A 20,409-nucleotide genomic window follows, 5' to 3' on the forward strand; every position below is an offset into this window, starting at 1 on the left:
GAAATAGCATTCTTCGTAAAACACGTTTAAAGTCTTTATTTGCGTATTACTTGTATGTTAAAACGCAACACTAAAGTGAACGTAACTTTGATTCTAAGCATCATATAAACAATGCAAGGCCTGTTTTGGAATCACAACAAATAGGACTTTTATAAAAAATGAAAATCCATATTTTCTTCCAAAATGACATTTTCAACGTAGTCGGATACTTTAAGTGCTCTCGAACTGCGCCACACATGACTCAAGTGATCTGGGAATGTTCCGTGGGTAACTTGAGTGATGGAGAACCACACCGGAGGACCGCTTAAGTGCTCTAAAATTGTGCCTCAGGGCACTCAAGGGATCTCTAAATGTGCCACGGATCGTTTAAGTGTTCTGGAACTGTGTCGCAGGTTACTTAAGTGATCTTTGAATGTGCCACGGGCCTACTTCAGTGATCTGAAAACGTGCCATGGTCCACTTGAATATCTCTGGAATTGTCACTGGTCATTTAAGCGACCTGTAAATGTGCCGCTTAGTTAATTTTTACAAAATTGGGTTTGAGTGGGCAAGCCACATCACGTAACCTTCAGGGCTGCATTTGGTCTGCCAGTTAAGGGTTTAGCATATATGGCTTAAAGCGTGGGCGTAATGAATTTCTTAGAGAAATTTTGTGCTCTTACCTTTCAAATAGCATTGAAATTAACAGAAATCGACTATAATTGCATATAAAGGTATTTTCTTTCAAAATTTTAATTTTTTTTTTTCGTCTGTGGGAGGCTCCCTCCCGCCTACGTTTCTGATCCCACCAATATGTGTTGGGAGGTAGGGGGCAGTGCTGACAAGGGGCGGAGGGGGGTCAAAAATGGCTAAAAATTTGCTTACGTAATACTTGAACTGCCCCTTATGTTAAAATTGTATGGAAAAGATCGGCCGCAACACTAAATGCTTAGTTAGCCGTATGCCAAAAGCATACATTTTGGCTCCCCTTTGTAATGTTGAGGGTGAGGTTAAAAGGCGAAATTTGCCCCTCTTGTTTATAGCGCCCTGGGCACCAGACCCGCCTGTTCCCCACTCCTAGTTGCGGCCTTGCTCTGGAATTTTGGCCTAAAAGTGTTATTCGTGAATTAAAGCTGTGTCCTCAAAAAGCTTAAGATGCATTCATCTTAAGCTTAAGCTTTTTGAGGAGACAGCTCTGAAATATGTTGCTGATGCTGTTCGGCACATGCATTGAAACATGGACTGGATAAACCCGGCTTCACATTTCGGACAAAAATTTTAGTGTTAAATGCATTGACAAAGTATTTTAAAAGAATTAGATGCACAGTAAAGTCCGTTATAACGACATTCCACAATCGGAGGGAAAATTTTCACCCCCTATAACGACTTCGTTATAAACAAATTTTAGTTTTTTTCACTGCAGAAACTTACAAATGGGGAAAATAACGAACTGTAGATAAATTTTTACCACTTTTTCCCTTTTATTTAGAACTACTTTTCCTGAAATCAGGGCCGTAGTGTGCCTTCTCGTGGCCCCTCGGCACTTTTTCTTGGGTCATCTCTTAAAAGTGTTGTTATGCAAAGCAAGTGTAAACATTTGTGGGGGTCCCATTTGTCTAGCGGCCCAGGGGTAGTGACTCAGGTGCCCCAGCCTAGTTACGGCCCTGGTTAAAGTGTTCTTCTAGAGTTGGCTGCTTTTTTTAATGCACACACAACAGTGCCGTCTTAACGTAGGGGCCTCACCCGGGCACCTCAAATGCAGAGGGGCCCTCGTGAGAATGAGATCTGGTTCAAATTTTGAAAACTATGAATTGATAAGCAGTCATTTTTAGCCGGGAGGGGGGCTCAGAAAAATCACTTTGCACGGGGGGCCCCGTCCGTGGTGCTCTTAAAACGGCCCTGATACAACTATCTTGATTGCGTAACAAAAATTTTGCACTTCGTGGAATGCGGCAGTTTCTGCAACCTGGGAGTATTCGTTGCACTGTAAAGATGTTCAATAACTCTAAAGCCCCGTTTACGTGTGCAGAAATCCAATTATTCGAGTAGAGCGGGGGGACGTCCTCCCTCTAAGCAACGAGATTGTCGTTGCCAGAAATTTCGTTTGGAGGGGATCGAAATGATAGGACAATATTTGGCCATCTTTTTACCTCTTTTTTAATCAGATTCTCACATTTCGTGGATGCGAACATGCTCGCAAAAGTTTGGGACGCATTCCAAGGTGGACATATTGAGCACCTTCAATTTGGTTTGTAAAAAAAAACTTTATGATTAGTCATGTAATATAAAATTAATCTTAAGTGCCTGTGTTCAATATTTTCCGTAATATACGCATTTCAAATCGGGTGATTCTTTTAGAAACGCCCTGTATTTTGTTCCCCTTTTTAAGGGGCGATAGGCATTTCGATTCCCTCCCGAACTTCAAGTTATCCATCTGCCTGTTTCAGCTTCCAGAAATGCTTAAATTAAAGCTGTGGAATTTCTTCGATGTACTTTACGGGCCCATAATTAATTTTAAAACAACCTAAACTATATGAATTTATGCAGTTGAATAATTAAAAGACAATATGGAGACATTAATTTTCATGCTTGAGAAGAATTCCATGCATGATATTGCATGGATATCCAACTCAAAATTAGGTCCGGCTAATTACTTCATATTTATCACTTCATATCTAATCACTCCTGGGCTTCGTATCTCTAAGCGAACTCAATACTTCAAAAATCGAGAATTCTATACAATTTTTAAAATTATTGATGTGACAGAAAACCCCACTAAAAAAATTTCCGCATTTCTACAATAAAATCGTCAATTTTGCTGCCCGACAGTTTTTCGCCCATTTCGGACATTTTCCCTGCTCTGACGAACTTTTAACTTGTAGCCTATCGTTCAAGTCGGGTCCCATTTGGTATACATGCAAAATTTGGCGGCGATCAATCTAAAATTGTAGATTTGTATAGAGAACAGACGCGCAGGGTAAATCAATTTATATATATAGGTATGTGCTAAACTCAATCAATCCTTTGAAGGGCAAACATTTTTTCAAAACCCCTAGGAAAAAAATGTAAGCTGGTGCAACCACTGTGCGTCCACCCTCCCTCTTCAAAGAGTAATTATATTGATTTGATACATTTGTGTGCTCTCATCAGGTCTGATTTTTATTTAGGAAATTCGCGAAACCTTAAATAATCAACGTTACCCCCCTTCCCCTCCCGGCAAGGAAGTCCTGACCAACACTTTGGGAACCACTGTATCAAGGTAATAGAGGTGAAGAAAGAAAACTTTTCAGATAAGTCGCATCTTAAAGCAGGAAAAATATTAATCTCCTCAGGCCACCGAATTTCTAGGACCGGCCCTGCAGAGAAGTGTTTCATTTATTTTGAGCCCCAAAAATGTTTAGTACCCCCTTTTGCCCTGAGGGCAGCTCTAACCTCCCCCTCCTTCCCGCTAGGACTCGGTCATTTCAAGTCGGACGATTCTATTCATTGATGAACTTTTAGATGAAGCGATCGCTCGTCAGCGACCGAGTTTTCGCTTCTTTTTCCAGAAAAAGAATAGACTCGTTCAACGTGATGTGACATGACGTGATGGAGCCAATTCCCCTCTTGTTCTTGGAGGTCGACGATAATAACATGTAGAGTTGAAACAAGCCATACATAAGAAACAAAATCATATCTCAGTTTTTATTCTGCAAATTCGTTGTCTTCTGATTTTCTTGTAAATACTCTGCCTTGAACTTCTTAAAAAAATCTATGAAACTCAATGCGAATTCCTGTTAAAAAACAAAAACCAAAATCACATCAATATAAAGATTAATTAATGATGATTATTAATTAATTAATTTGTCAAAAATCAATTTAAAGCCAGATGAGAGCGAAGATACATCTCACTTCCAATCTTGACAGCGAATTCACCTTAGACACACAAATACAGGCGTATAGACACAAATACCGGGTATGGAAGTGAAGGACCATAATGATTATTAAGGCTAAGATTTCTATCACTTATGTTGTACATATACATATGTTTCTATGTATTTTGCATATTTCGCTATTTTTACGCGATAGAGCATTTTTTTTTCACGATTTGCAGTGATTTTAAGGCTTTTTTTTTCACGATTTTAACAGCATTTTTTATTGTTTTCAGTAGCTTTATGGCATTTTTCATTATCTTTAGAATTTAAGGCATGATTACGTACAGGGTGGGCAAAAAGTCCGTATAAACTTAAAAAATTCATAAAATCCGGAAAAATAACCGAAATGGAAACGGTTTGTGGGTTAGCATCGATAGGTCACGTGAATTTTTTAAGGCAGGAAAAAAAACTTAAAAAACAGCCGATAGGTGGCGCTGGTACGAGCGACTTCGGTGGACGTATGCTAATGAGACGGTCATAAAAATTTACGCTCCTAATCCACAACCAGTTCACCGTTGTAAATCTTGTAGGCGGACCTGCTGCACTCTGCCGTTGCTGGATTTGTGACTCGCCTGCAATGTGTTATCACCCTGTGGTGGTGGTCATGTGGAACATATAGTCAAACCTCGTTAATGAGTCACTCTTGGGAGAGCAAAAATATGACTTAGTAAGCGGAGTGATTCGTTAAACGGAGTAAGCCAAAGCTGTGCCAATTCCTGCCTGAGGACAATTGGGACTTCCAAAAAAGTGACCCGGAAAGCAGAATGACGTGTTAACCGGGTGACGCGGGGTTTGATTGTACTGCTGTAATAAACGATTTGGAGGCATTCTGTTCGTTATTTGCGTATCTTTTCTTTGACTCAGCTTTTGTACGTCAGTGCCACCTATCGGCAATTTCCCTCCGTTTTAAAAAAAATTCCCTGACCTATTGATGCTAACCCTGCAAACCGTTTTTTATTTCGGTTATTTTCCCGGTTTTTATGAATTTTTAAAGTTTCTACGGACCTTTTTGCCACCCTGTATATCTTTGCATAATTCAGCTGTTAACAACCTTCTTAGGGTATACATGACCAAAATTTCAGAATAATTCATTAAGGAACGCTCTCGAAATTCAAAAAAAGAAATATTTGAACTCCAAAATGTCCCATGACTTATGGCTGGCTATACACAGTATAAACCCCCAGAGACTCTCGCACGCAATGTTTCTAACACTGATTATGCTATTTTTTTTTAACTGTCAGCAGAGGCATTGCTCGGGATTGAATCAAAGGTGTACTAGAATGGAATCGTTTGACTCAGAATATGAAAATTTATATTTTACGTATCTCGCGCATTGTATTGAAATATGAAAATTTAGGCCAAAAAATGCATGTTTTTTTCAATGTGTAATGAATATACAGGGTGCATAGCTAACAGCTGGCTCCGCAATCTATTGGCGAACCATTGGTCCTAGAAGCATATTTCCAATTAAAAAAGTGTCCAAATAAAGCGTATTACTCAGATACATCACTCATATTGCTGAATATACTTCAAAAAACTTAGGGGGGGGGGGGATAAAAACATAAACTAAAGCCCCGTTCACATGCACAATAAAACATCCCGGGAAGTTCCCGGTAACGGGGATTTTCGCTACAAACCATTCACATGACACTTTGTTTGTGCCGGTAATCCCCCTCTTCTTTCCGGAAGTCGTCACTGGTTACGTAGGTTGAACGGAAGTGATTGATTCAAGATGGTTGACGAAGGAGCTTATAGTAGTTTTCGCGGCGCAAAGGATTATGGGAGAGAAGGTCGGTGTCGACCTCCAATCCACCCCAAGAAAGATGGGCTTTTTTTGATGAGCTCCTCTCCCACCTTTTTCTTCCCTACGACGGGAAAAAAGTTGTCATGCCGGTAATTATAATCACCAAAGCGACCCCCAATCTTGCACATGTGAACAGAGCTTAACGGAAAATGCTATTGACAGTCATTTATGCTGGTTTTTTTTTCCAAATTTTTCTCCATTTTGTGAATTGGAATATCTCTGTGAATATTGCATTTGGGGAGAAAGTGGAATATTTCCATTTTCTTTCAAAATTCCACTAAAAAAAGATTGGTAGAATTTTTTTGGTTGTTGTTGTCAGCAGAAGCCCCGTTTACATGTCATTCCCTTTCGAAAGTAGTCACTGGTCACGTGGGTTGAACGGATGATTGGCTCAAGATGGCAGAAGAAGGAGCTAAAAGCAATTTTCTCGGCACAAATGATTAAGGAGAGAGGAGGTCGAAGTCACCCACCATTATTCCGGAACAAAGATGGGACTCTTTTGATCTCCGTTCCCACTTTTTTTTCCCCATGAGGAAAAAAAGTTGCCGTGCAGGTAATAATAACCAAAGCTACCCCCTCCCAAATCTGGGGGAGATCCCCTCCCAAATGTAAACGGAGCTATATACTGCTAGTATTCAGAGTTACACAAAACCGGTTTTATGGGGTTGGTACGCAAAGTCGACCATTAAAATGCGGCGTACTGAAAAAAAAAAATGTGTTTTTCTCCGTGGGGTTGAAGCTGCGGGTGTAGATCCGGCTTGAAATAGAATGATCGTTCGAGTAGAATGATTAAACTTACAACGAATCCCAGATTGAATCTTTCGTAACCAGGGCTGATTATCATCTTGAAAGCCCATATAGCCGGGGTTAAACTGAAATATATCCGAAAGATTTCGATTTCTTCCAAAATTTTCTGTTTTTCTTGCTCCATGCAGAAATGTTCTGGAAAGGAGCCTTCTTTAGACGATTGGTCCAGGTAAGCGTCCAGAAAATATTCCTATAAAACATGGAAATAAATTATGAATGTCCATTCATGTGGTCAAGTCTATCAATCAAATTAATTCTCCTTATTATCTCTTCTACTGATTCCTAAATTTTTCCACTCCATTCATTTATTATATACATGTTATTACTTTCGGTAATTCTGGAACTACCGTATCCTCCAGTATTCGCAGGCATGCCGTTAAATCCGAGTCAAACTGCGAGAAAATTCTTAAATATCTTTATTCTAAAAATAGATTGAATTGGTCGAATGCATCCTGAAATCTTTATTAACGTCACTTTTCCCGGTATGCTAGGAACGGACCAGATCCCCGAAATTCAAAAAGCTGTTATCCCTCGAGTTTTACGGCATGCCAGCTGATGCGGGGAGAATACGGTAATTCTGATATAATACAGTATCTCTTACAATAATTCTGAAATCTTAGAATTTTCGTTAACTCTGAAATTATCTCTACCACTAATTATGAATTTTCATTAATTTAAGAATTATATCTTTAACTAATTATGAATTTTCGTTACTTTTGAAATTACCTTTTTTGAACTGTTTTTGATCTTTTTTTGTATGTGTTTTGTCTCTTTCTCTCATTTCAAATTATATCTTTTAATAATTATGAAATTATTATTTTTTGATCATAAATATCTATTAAAATTATATATATAATTTAGCCGGTCGGTTCAATACCTGATTCGTCGTTGTCAGAAACCTTCTTGACCCGGAAATGAAACAGAAACAGCTATAACATGACCACAGAAAAAGATCGCTACCGCAGGAAAGCACTTTCTCCTAGAATTCCTGCTACAACCCCCCCGCCCCGTTAATACGCCACTGTCTAAGACAGAGAGAGAAATTATAGAATTACCTGTTCTTCTCTCGACGGATATCTCTGGATATCGCATTCATAGTGAGGATATTCCTTGGTGCTGACGTCAAAGCATCTGCTACAGAACTGCGCAGCTATTTCGAAGCTCCTGCGAAGAAGTAAATGGAGAGTCATTGGTCAGAGATTCATTCATTTACAGAAGCTTCCTAACGAAAAACAAATCGCTCAAATCGGGACGCAAATTATTTTCGGGGAAACAAATAATTATTATTAGATGAAACGTCACCTGTAGTTATAAGATGAAAATTCAAAATCGATGATGAGTATCGGACATACATCACTGCCTTGCGGAACTTCATTCCTCAGAAGAATATTTCCTAGAAATTGAGTTCAAAAATACGTGAAATGTAAAAAAAACAAAAACATTATACAGGGTGTCTTGTAAGTCCTGATTCAGCCTTTATCTCATCAGCCGTTCGTCGTATAGGTATGGCTCTCATTTCATTCTCGTCATGGCCGCGGTTGGGATTGGACGGGCTTTTATCGCGCTTCGCTCGCCGGCTAATAGCCGTAATTTTATTCGGGGCAGTTGCCGAGGGATTATCCGTGGCGTCGGTGCGCCATTTTGTGGTTTTTTTTTTTTTTTTTTTTGTTCTCGTGAGTTTTATTTAGCGTTTTTATTCATTTATTTTTTGGGTCAAACTCTGTTTTCTTTATGTTTCTAGATTGTGTGTTTCATTATTCTCTGTCGTTTGATTTTGCCACCCAATTTTTAGAAAGGCGGAAACGTAATAAGGGGTGTCTTGCATGTCCTGATCCGGTCGGTTTCATTACCGACCACTGTAACGTCAGCATAACCGCTTGATGTGCCCGCTCGTATCTTTAGACGCTATAGCACAGGATGTCCGGACTAAAGGTATCCAAAAGAAACGGCCGCCGACTGGTGCACCCCTTGGCCCACCCCTTTAAGGGTACACAAGTTAAGTTCTATAGATCTGACGCCGTAATCCCGCTCAGTACAAATCTGACCTGGAGAGACGGAAATAAGTCCCTAATCCAGAGCCAACGGAACCAGGTTCCGGGGGGATGCCACCCCCACTTGATGTCCGGCGCGGGATTTATGCTATAGATACAGATCTACAGCCTTCAACCGCAGGGCTTGGCGCTGCATAACGGCAGTGCCAAGCTGAAGCCCTACCCTACACGCTAGGGCAAAAGACCCAGCTCACGACGGTCTGTCGGGAAGGATTGTGATCGAAGTGTTAAAAATTTTCAAGGGTTGTATAGGATGGACGATGTGCTATTTATATATCGTCAATCGACTGCTCCGACAAGGGGACACCAGTATCGTTTAGTAGGGGGTCAACTCCAGATTGTGCTGCCGGAGGGAATTTTTCTGTAATGGGGGTTGTTAATGAATGGAACAGTTTATCTCCGGGGGTTGTGATTTGTAACACAATTGATACGTTTAAAAAATGCGACATACATATTCAGATAAATCGAGAAGCTATTCTAGATGATAGCTATCCTTAGATGAGAGGACCATAATCTTTCTTACGGACAGTGTATTACATTTATCATGATTATTTTTCTTCGAGATAATTGCTCTTTTTTTGGATTACTCTGTACTTATCTTCTATATTTCTGTGGGTATCTGTTTCAGCCAACTCGTTGGACATTTTGCTTGTCGTGGCCATTATATTTGTTAGTAAAGATAAATGTGAGCGTTCTTAGTGGATCTGCAGAGTTGGGATCGGTATTGGCAAGTGTTTAATATCGTTTTGGGGAGAAATTAAATCAATTGCTGCAGACGATGTTTCAAATCATGCGAGAGGCTTCATATTTTAATTCGTTCGTTCGTGGCGTTTGACAAGCGTCTCTGATTTAAATTCAGCTAGCCTAAGCACAGACGTTGTGGCGACCATATGCTACTATTACTAACTAAACCACTCATGTACCTAGTAAATATTTTTATGCGATACTTCTAATGTGAATTGGTGTAAATCGGAATACGTCAGGTGTTTTGTGTACCATCGGAAAGTGAGTTTCTGATTAATGCCTATCATGTGACCCACAAGTACTGTTTTCCGTGTTCAGAATCAAAAAAATTTGGCAGTTTAATCTTATATCACGTACTAGGTGTGAATTTCTTTTGAGTGCTGTGGGCTCGATTGTTCTATGCGAAGAAGCTTTTTTTTTTTTTTTTCAAATAAGATATCAGCTCGCATTTGCACCTTGGAATCTGAAAACCACAGAAAACTTACTCCAGCCGACCACGGCGTCCCCATGATGGCAGTAAGCGCGATTGCTGGAGAACTGGAGAAACCGCGAGACACCCAGGCTCTGTATTGCTGCGGAAAGCATCTCGAAGCAGAATGTTGACAGTTCGCATGCACGACTGTGGCAGTAAAATTTTGGATAAAAAAATCAGAACAATTCCCTACCGACGGTGCAGCACTTTTAAGCGCTTTGTGGTTCTCTGAGTATAAGAAATTATTCCATTTGGATACTTTTAGCCCGGACACCATTTATTAGAATACTAGCTAGATTTACCGGCGCTGTCTGAGTTTTCTTCAATTACTGTGGGGATTGAAAAAGTTACGAACCATTATGAAGGCATAAACTATTATATACATAACTGGCAGGATTAAAGAAAAGAGAAACCATTGTAAAGGCACGTGCATGTCCAAAACACATTGTTTAATTACTACGGTAGCCAAAATAAACATTCCGAAAGTGATTGTTGAGGCCGAGGAACCATTGCTGCTCCACAGTTTTTTCACAAATTTCGAGCATTCACCCAGCTCTGACATACTTTTAAAGTAGTCTATCGTTCAAATCGGGTCCCGTTTGGTGTATATGCAAAATTTTGCGACGATGGATGTGAAATTGTAGATTTGTACAGGCACGCGCGTGCGCGCGCACATACGCACAATCAATTGCATGCATAAGATAAACTTTTAATATCATCTATAATAGATAAGACTCACCTCCGTGAAGATCATTGTGGCAGAAAACGACGGATGGTGAATCTAACTTTTCTACGAGTTCACTGTTAAATCCAACAAGAAAAAAAAAAGGATTAATATAAGGGTTGACGAAAACATGGGGTATCGTAAGATGTTACCATTCAATAGCTTCTAACACACAACTGCTGGAAAATAAGTGGAGGGCTTCCACTAGTCCTACTTTTCCTACTTTTTGGTAAAATGTCCTACTTTTGTCCTACGTTTCCTACTTTTTTTACCAAATTCTGTCAATAAAATTCGTGTAACTGCTTTTAAATGAAGCGGGAATCATCGATATATTAATGCCAAATAATAGATATGTAGTAGATTGCAATCAATGATTCCACCAAAACAGAAGTTGTATCGCTTTTTCAAGTTATCTGGGGATGTTGTGGACTATTTGGTTCATTAATTTTTTTCTTTTGCTAAGTCTGAGGATTCAAATACTCATTTTGTACCAATGTTTTGAGAGTCATTAAAAACATCTGTCTATGTGGAAAAAATTATTTTGTATTTACTACTTCATGGGCTTGAACAGTAACCAGAGGCGACAACATAAAGAAAACATTGGAAGGGCTGAAAGTTGCTTGTCGTCCTGTATATACGGGGCTCGAGTGCTTACACAGGAGGAAGAAGGTAAATTGCATTGTTTTTTCAGAAATTATTGAGGGGGGGGGGGCCTCACACACCCCCTTTACAAAATTTATTGGGAGGGAAAAAATGGCCTCAGCCCCTAGGTCCCGGCACCTATGACAGTATCTAACATCCATCATTCAAAAATATGATGCACATTTTGTGTGTAAGTGAAACAACAGTTTTCATAACAAAGCAGTTGGATACATATACGGGGATACTATTGTGACATTGTGACTCTAATGCTACCTAATAGCATTCAATTGTCCTCTGTATTTTTAGAACATGCAGAGGCATAAACACTATTTACAATACCCTGCAAAAAAGCTAGATATGAAAATGCTTCATTTGTCAAAAACGATAACACTGCCATCTAACAGTGAAATGTAAACGATTTTACTCTAAAAAACGTTAATAGTTTTGTAAAACCATTCGGTTCACTTTGACTTATTTACATTGGACCTTGTAATTCCCACATTTTGCCCTGGGCTTTCGGAAGTAGGTCTCGAAGGAGCGTCATTCTTTAAAAACTTACATGTCTTCACCATTTTCTGGGCTTAGAATTGACAGACTGGACTGTGGAGGACTCCAAAAAAGAATGTAATGTTTATTGTGAGGAGAGCCAGAGAGGAATTATCTGTGGTTGCTGGTATACTGTTTTGGCCAAAAATTGTTTTTGTCGCCAAGTCATTTCTACCATTTTGCTTTGGCTTCGGTCAATCTTAAAGGAATTTTAAAATAATGCTATAAAAATGTATATATTTTTTAAATTCTTTTTTTAACCAATTCGCCAGAAATTCGGATGATTTCTGACTGACGAATTGGTGATAAATATGGTAACCTTGTCCTTACCTAACTGAATGTTAGAAAAAGAAAGGAAAGAAAAAGTAGAAAAGTAAGAAAAAACAAATGAAAGAGGAAAACAGTATAATACATAAGTATAAGAGAGATATGTACTTATCTATTATACAGTCGAATCCCATTTTAACGAATACCGTTATAGCGAAAATCTCGTTTTAACGAACACTTTTCGAATCCCCCAAATAAGTTTACATAGGAACAATGCTATGTAACCTGGAATTCCTTTATAACGAAATTTCATTGTAACGAAGTGATTTGTCCGGTCTCTTGGCGTTCGTTATAACGGGATTCGACTGTACTCTTATCCCTCCGTCTCTCCTATCTGTAATATTTACAGATAATATGGGAAGATAGTAGGTACGAAGTAGATTTTTCTTTTCACCCTCACCTACCTGTTCTCTTTCACTCTTAGAAGTATATAGCACGGAGGTAAAAAAAACCCCTTTTTTATGGGGTTGCAACAAAGCTTCGCGGTGATGAAGAGAAAGGAAAGAAAACGGATTATTTTTTTTAAAATTTATTCTACTGGCGTTTGGACGCAATATTACGTCCTTGATCGTAAAGAGGTTAAATATGAAAAGATTAATAAAATTTAAGTGATTTTCTTTTACTGTGCTATGATTGTGTCTTTTCGTCTGGGATATAACTATGTAACATCACATGAAAGTCTAGCACAGTTCTTACCTGCACCATTCAAACTCCCTTCGTAGCTCACCGCTGGTAATCATGTTCTTTACGACCGCATTGATGTCTGGCCCATCCGGTATTATGTGAGCTTTAGCTTCGATATCATCCAGCCATCTAGATAATTATAAACATGGGATGTAACACTCTAAATGCAATTTAAAATACCGTAAAACTTTAACAAGAGAGTTTTATGTACGTCTCCATTCTTCAGAGAATCTACCAAGCGGAGAATCGATCAGAAAATAATCGATCCTATAGCAGCGGTTTCCAACCCGTGGCACACACAGGTAGTAAAACATTGTAGCGCCCTTAATATTAATCCGATTCGAAAACAGAAAACACTTTTCTATTCACTAGGATTCACGTTTTTTGGGCGGTCGATAGTATCCACCCTGTACGCCCCAGTGGCTGGGTGATAAGATTCTCGTCCACCACCGTGAATGTTGCTGCTCCTGGGTTCAAACCCGAACGAGAATATAATAAGATATCTCCCTAAAACGAATTTGAGGCGACGACCATTAGACAGTGCCTTGTCCAACCCATCTCATTAATGGCAGTAAATAGCAATATGGCCAGAGTTGGTGTTTGGTGAATCCACCCTGCATAAATATACTTACTGTATAAAGTAATCGTGCAACACTTTCGGATTCTTCCTCATCGGGACGCGAAGAGCGTGGATCTTCGCCAACTCCTTGGCGATATGCTGAGACATCCTGACGACATCCTCCGATAGCAGGGAAACTGACTGAAATGATAAATTATACTGTAATGAGACATCTTTTGGCGATTATTTTATTTGACTTCATCGCTTGAAATGCATACATTTGTTCAAGTGCTTACTGGTATGTATTCCTCGAGTCGTCCCTTGTCAAAAAATCCGTAGAGTTTCGGTCCGAGATTCTTTTCCGCCAAGAGAGTAATCACGGCAGTTAGTTGGATTGCACTTTCGAGGCCTGTTTCTATTGGTCCGCGAACCCTCAGCAAGACTTCCTTCGGGATCCCTTCCTCATCATGCCAATGGTTGTTCGATGAACATAAATATAGTTTGTTGGAATAACCTCCGCTGTAAAATATGCATAATAATAATAATAATAATAATAATAAACATTCGTCTAACACCCCACCTAAGACAATGGTTCTCAAACTGTGTGGCGCGGTGCCGCTGACAAAGGTACTTCGAAGTGATTGTTCGTTAGACTGCTCTGGGGGAGCCGCGGATAATCGTTGATAAGGAAAAGTGACACCTCACGTGAAGAATGTTTGAGAACCACTGCCCTAAAACGTTCGCATGAACACCTTACGGACGTTTGGGGGGAGAGAGGGCCATTTTATTGATTTGAAAACGTCTCGCGGGCCACTGAATAAACTAATTTGGAAGAATTCGGAAACTTTCTCAGCCACCTCGTTTTCCCGTTCCCGATGGCTTCGAAACGTCGAAAATAGGGAGCCCTTATGTGTGATTATTATTATTATTATTATAGATATAAATTTTGTCCTACTGTAGAGTCTCGATAATCGAAGGAGAACGTGACTGAAACCACCTCGGATTTATGAAAACTCGGATTATCCGAAAAGTAATGGAAACCGACTTTTAAGTGTGTGTGGTATGTGTTGTGGAAGAGGAGGTACGCGTTACTGTTACCTGTTTTGTCCTTAATTAATTACACAACTGCCAAGACCCATGGCCCTCCATATACTGCTCTAGGGCTCTCTCCTAGGCTGGGATGTCACATGCATTTCCCCCCCCCCCCCCCCACTTAGGGAATTTAGAGCGCAAAAAAACAAACAATAAGAATCGTTCTGGGCAATCAAGATGGAGCTTTGTCAGCCCTGCCCTTGTGGGAGCTATGCCTCTTTGTAAGTGAGGCAGACAGGGGCTCGAGGGCCGGAACAAATGGGGATGGGTTTTATTTCCCTTTTAATTACAATAATTTACTACAGAGGGGCCTGTGAAAAATCCTGACCTGAAAGGCCATCGAGGAACCCAGTATCAAGGGAATCAAGGGACTCATAGGAATCGCCCTGACGAACTTGAGGCGACCACCGAAGACAGCGCCTTCATTTCCAGCCCATCTCATTAATGGCAGTAAGTTGCAATGAAGCGATATGGCCACAGTTGGTGTTTGGAGCAGTAGTATAGGAATCAGAACCTGTTTAGACCCTTTCAAGGAAAAGTCGTTTTAACAAAAGGGCCCAACCGAGCCAACATCACCTAAAAAACAAGGCCTTCCCACGAAGCTTGTGACGTCACTGGTCATCTCATCTATAGCCATTGGATATGCTACAAAAAGGGTTGAGATAGCACATGCGTTGGCCTTCTATATCCAATGGCTATAGGTGAGATAGCCTACCTTAGTTACGTCCCAAGTTTCGTGCGGAAACCTTGTTCTCTAGGTGGTGATGGCACGGCCCGGGGGCACTTGAGTGCGGGGGGTGGACTCATGAGTGAGATCTAGTTGATATTTTAGAGATTAAGCATATAAGCATGAGCAAGCATTTTCAGTCAGATGAGGGGGTGGGGCATGATGCTGTTACGATGGTCCTGTATCACGACTGAAATTTCTCTTGTTTCGTTAAAAAAAAAATTAGACAAAATGAAAGAAAACTCGTTATTAGTGGAAAACAATGAGGCTTTGAGAGCCTGATTACCTCGGATTTTCCGGAACCTTGAAGTTCCGAAACTTTACTGCATTTGAAACACCATTTTAATATCGAAAGCCTTTCCTATTCATATTTTGTGACCTCTTGGTGAATACTTCGTACACAGCGCCGTCTTAACGCATGGGCCCACACGGGCACGGTCCGGGGCCTCACAAAACTGAAATCAGGTTGAATTTTTTTAGAATGTACAAGGTAGGGCCTCAGAAAAACCACTTGGCCCGGGGGCCCATGATGCTCTTAAGACAGCACTGTTTGTACATAATGTAAATCGGCGTTTCTCAATCTATGGTCCGCGACGGTGGCATAGGCGGTCTGCAGACAGACTTGATAATTTGATTCTAACTTAATGAAATATTATTCAATTGTAGTAGTTGATAATACTAATATCCATATGGGTTTAAATAAAAATTGTACCTTCATACTTAGGTGCACTGTACCTTATCAAGGAAAACGAGAGAAATTGCAATCCTAAATACGGGATATCAATGAGTGCAGCCAAGAGATGTAATTTATGACAAATTTGCAAATTACTGCTAAAATGAGTGAAAAGGGTGGCAAAATAAACGGCTACTATATAAATCGAAGTGAACAAAAATATATTTGACGGAAAGAAACATTCAAATGACTCCATGTCCATATTTCAATGCCTAAAATAAGGGGAACTGGGATCTTAAGTACGGTAAAAAACATGGGATGTCGTCAAAAACGTTGCCATACGTCGGCAAAATCTATAATTGTAGTTAAAATCGCTGAAAAATCGAGGGGAAAAAACGTTGAACCTGAATTACACAAGGTGAATATTTGTATTTATAGTCATAATTATCATAATAATTATGAAAACACTGTTTATTCACAATTTTAGTAAACATTACAAATTTTAATAAGCATCGTTGCAAAAACCGGACAAATGCACAAAGGACATTTCGAAGGAAACTGAAAGTATTGGAATTTCCCGTGATACGGGTCACAAGTGGTCCGTCGACCTTGGGTTTAGAAATTTTGAGAAACGCTGAGATGTGAATGTTTGTTATGTAATGTAAAATTTAGGAGGAAAATTCAAGAAAAAGGAAGCCTAAGAATATTGTTGCGGATAATTTTCCACAAGACTTCGAGGTTGCAAAACAAGAAGCGGTTCGACAGACAAACACAGATTTATTTACATAACAGCAATTTACACGTATTTACAGACTAATCAGAGAGCTAACAACTTTCTCTCAACGTTTAAACACAACTGACTGAATCTCCTTGAGCCTGTCTAGCCTGTCTAGCCTGCCATCTTGTGAGCGTCGTACTATATATAACCCCGACAGAAACTTCGAGAAATAGAACATTCTACAAAATTCTATCTTACAGTTTCCTAGTCGGCGGCGCCACCGTACGGAGGGGTTGAACCAATGTCTGGAGGGGCGGGACTTTCTGGAATGTTCTCACCAATAGCATCTTCCTACGATGAACCGAAACCTGCATCAACCGATTTCAATATTTCTGAGAGCCATCGAACAAATCGCGCCATCTATCGCCTACAGATCGTAACAATATAAATATTGTTGCAAAAATTGTGTAAAAAGTTCTTATCGCTGTGGTGGTCGAGTGGTTATAGTGCCGGACTCGTGATGCGAGGATCCGGGTTCGAACCCCACAGTGGTGGTCGGCTGAAGTTGGTTTTCTGTGGTTCCCAACTTCAAGGCGCAAATGCGAGCCGATCTCCCCGTTAAAAAGTCTCGCCACAGAGAGCAACAGTCCTACAACGGTAAATCATTCAACCATAACACTTCACTCATAGTTAGTAAAACTGGGGGCAGATGACAGCACTACACATAACAAGCATTACACAGAAACAAACTTTACGTCAGGTTGCACTACACGTACACGCACATTCCCGCATGTACCGATTCGTTGGGGGGTTCAGCGGGGGGGGGGGGTGCATGTGTGGTGTAGTAGTAGTAGGTAGGGGCTCGGGGATCCATGATGTTCTTAAGTCAGCCACCTCGTTGGGCAATTTGCCTGTTGTGGCGTTGTATTTGTATTTGTATATTTGTATTATCATTTGTTACGTCATTTCCCGCCTGTATATAATCATTAACTTACGTAAAAATGAAAATTAACGTATTCCTCTGTAAATTTCGCCAAATTGGCAACAAACTTTGCAAAGTTTGGCGACAGCTCCGATGATCTAAGAACGTCACGACGCTAAGAGACTAGGTCGGATCAAGGCGTCTTGATAACGACCTTAAGCCGGGTTTTCCTAGTAGTAGAGTTCCTACGCCGTGAGCAACGTGAAAACGCTGATTGGTCATAAAACTTGAATTTCAGGTTTTTTAACCAATCAGCGTTTACACGCTGCACACGGCGCAGAAATTGGCGTCCTAGTAAAACCCGTCTTTATTCTAGTGGCTATAGGCCGGATAGTCGAGATTTCTACTGCACTTACATAACATGGAAAATGGGTTGGGACAAATATAGGTCTGAGAGATGGCAACCCGCGAGCAATTATTCGACACGATAACGAATGCTAAAAAAAAGGGATTGTTCACCTGATCTTGGTTAAATGGAAGTTTTCTAGTTTCAGATCTTGCCATGGACCACCGAGGAACTCCCGACAAGTATCGAGAGCGTTTCTCTTGAAATCTTCCATGTTAGCTTCATCCCACATGATTTACAGTGATGATGATGATGATGAGAATACTGAGAAATAAACACGAACCGGAATCGTATAACTCTTACAAAAAAGGATTCTTCACTATTAATACAATAATGAATCTCAGCAGTATCTGGGTTTCCGATGAACAGATTCGACATTGACCTAAACTATTGAACACCGTTATCGAAACTTACGTGGTGACAGTAATGTGGTGACGTTTCAATTGTTATCATAAGAATCGAAGAAGATAATGATGAAGAATCTACACACACACACACAAAAACAGAATAAAAAAAACCTTCCCATCTTTAATGATATTTTCTAGGGTGTCCTTCATAAAGTTACAAACGAAGGAATAGGGTTGCAGATAGTGTTGTGGAAAGGTTTGTGTTTTGATAGTGAAATGATTACAGTGGCGTGCGAAATCAAGAAAGCTATCGAGGAAAAAAACGCAGTTATTACGTCAACCCCCCCCCCCTCTGATAGAAACGATTGTTTATTATATAGGGCGTCCATAATTAAAAAGACCCTATTTTAAAGTAGCCTACAGGCGAAACCAGCCGTCAGAAAAATGTGAAATTTTGTGGAGGACGAGAATTTGTTTCGGGAGGAAAAAATTAGTTGCACATGTCGCCACCGGGGGGCGTTTCACTTTGAATACCTGTAGTAGACATGTAAATTTATGTGATGTCACACAGGAGCTGTTATAAAAAAAAGAAATATGCAAGAGACGGAGCTCCCCACACATTGCAGTGTGTGTTAAGAAGAATGTTCTTAAAACACATTTTACAGTAGAACGTGTCATCAGCCGGCACTTTCCTAATCTATGGCCTCCCCGATCCCACGGACCTCAATTCATGTTATTTTTGGCTTTGGGGGCATTTGAAACGTCTGGTAAGTCGTGACAATCCGAGAACTTTACGTGCCCTTAAAGGCAGCAACATTTCACGCCACGTGCTGAACATCTCCCCGCACGTACTTCGGTCAGTTGTGGAACATGCCATCTTGCGATTTCACATGGTATATCTGAAAATGATGGCCATCATGTGGAACATGTTTTGTTGCAGTGACAATTGTAAAAGTGTTTAACAATAGCGAAAATTGTAAACGTTTGCCTAGATGTGTTATTTCTTAATAAAACGCCATCTGGTGACAACATGTGCAACTAACACCCCCCCCCCCCCCGAAACAAATTCCCATAACTTCATGAAGTCATCTATAAAAATTTAAAGAGGTAATTAAATGATGACAACTTTATTTTGTGGCTTGAATACATAGAGTACGTCACACAAAGAGACACCATTTAGGGGCCATTCAAGTATTACGTCAGCGTCGAGGGGGAAGAGGTTTCGGATTTACTGACTTTTGATGATAAGGGGGAGGGGGGGGGGTTTTGAAGGTTGCTTACGTCATCAACCACCCCTTTCTGAAGATATGAAATATTCTAAACTGCTGACGAAATTTTGCTGACAGGGGGGAAGGTCAGTGTTTTGCTGACAAGGGGGGGGGGTCAAAAATGGGTGAAAATCTGCTTACGTAATACTTGAATGGCCCCTTAGAACTCTGGTCACCAACCGTTCATGCTTGAAGTACTATTGTCTTACCCCCCCCCCCCCGTTCCCCACTGTAAATGCGAAGAAACGTTGCGTAACCCCTAAATACGTGTAAAAGCCTTGCGTACAAGTAGAAATGCGTACCCACTTAAATTCATAAAAGGTTTGCGTACAGCTATGAATGTGCACGAGGCTTGCGTACAGCTGTAAATGAAGGAAGTGTTCACACCCACAGAAATCACGTATGTAAGAAATTTTCGTAATCCTAGAAATGCGTAAAAAGCGTGCCTCCTGACGTTTGCGTGAAACAAGAAATGCGAAGAATGCGTTAGGTTTGTGCCCACAGAAATGAACAAGAAAGCGTTAGTTGATACCCGCAGAAAAACGTAAAAGCCTTGCTTGCCTCTAGGAATGCATTGGAGGGCCCTTGAAATTCGGGAGAGAAGTTCGCGTTCGTTACAAATGCGATGAAAAAAGGTCTTAAAAACATAAATGCGTAAAAGGTGTTCGTAATTACAGAAATGCGTGGGAGAAGTGCGTCCCTTAGAAATGCGTAAGAAATTTACATGCCCCTGGAATTACGCGCGTCGAAATCACACATGCATGCCTCCTGAAATTCGTGAGGTTTGCGTGTCTCTTAAAATTCATTGGGTGCATGCGTGCTTTCTGAAGATTTCAGGAAGCTTTCATATTGCTAGAAATGCGCAGGAATTGTTGGTACCCATAAAAATATATGAGAAACGTACGGGCACCTTAAAAACTGTGTGGAAGATTTGTGTGGCACCTAAGATTCAAAGGGACCTTTTTTTAACGCTAGAAATATCCGAAAGACGTCCGTACCCATA

General features: G+C 40.3%; 1 protein-coding gene across 1 annotated transcript; it reads right to left on the reverse strand.

Annotated features, from left to right (window-relative positions):
- Positions 1-3,649: 3,649 nt before the first annotated feature.
- Positions 3,650-18,205, reverse strand: LOC149071725 (choline/ethanolamine kinase-like). Its single transcript, XM_089247657.1, has 9 exons — positions 17,905-18,205; positions 13,550-13,772; positions 13,327-13,454; positions 12,707-12,823; positions 10,511-10,572; positions 7,807-7,897; positions 7,560-7,668; positions 6,497-6,694; positions 3,650-3,752 (listed from the first exon to the last, which is right to left on the reverse strand). The coding sequence occupies exons 1-9, from the start codon at positions 18,021-18,023 to the stop codon at positions 3,657-3,659; spliced, it is 1,143 nt and encodes a 380-aa protein (XP_089103783.1). The 5' UTR covers positions 18,024-18,205; the 3' UTR covers positions 3,650-3,656.
- Between the last annotated feature and the right edge of the window lie 2,204 nt (positions 18,206-20,409).

Source organism: Pholcus phalangioides, unplaced genomic scaffold (genome assembly GCF_987345545.1).
Source record: "Pholcus phalangioides strain wild (caught in Gottingen) unplaced genomic scaffold, Ppha-v1.0 ptg000018l_1, whole genome shotgun sequence".
NCBI classification, from domain to species: domain Eukaryota; kingdom Metazoa; phylum Arthropoda; class Arachnida; order Araneae; family Pholcidae; genus Pholcus; species Pholcus phalangioides.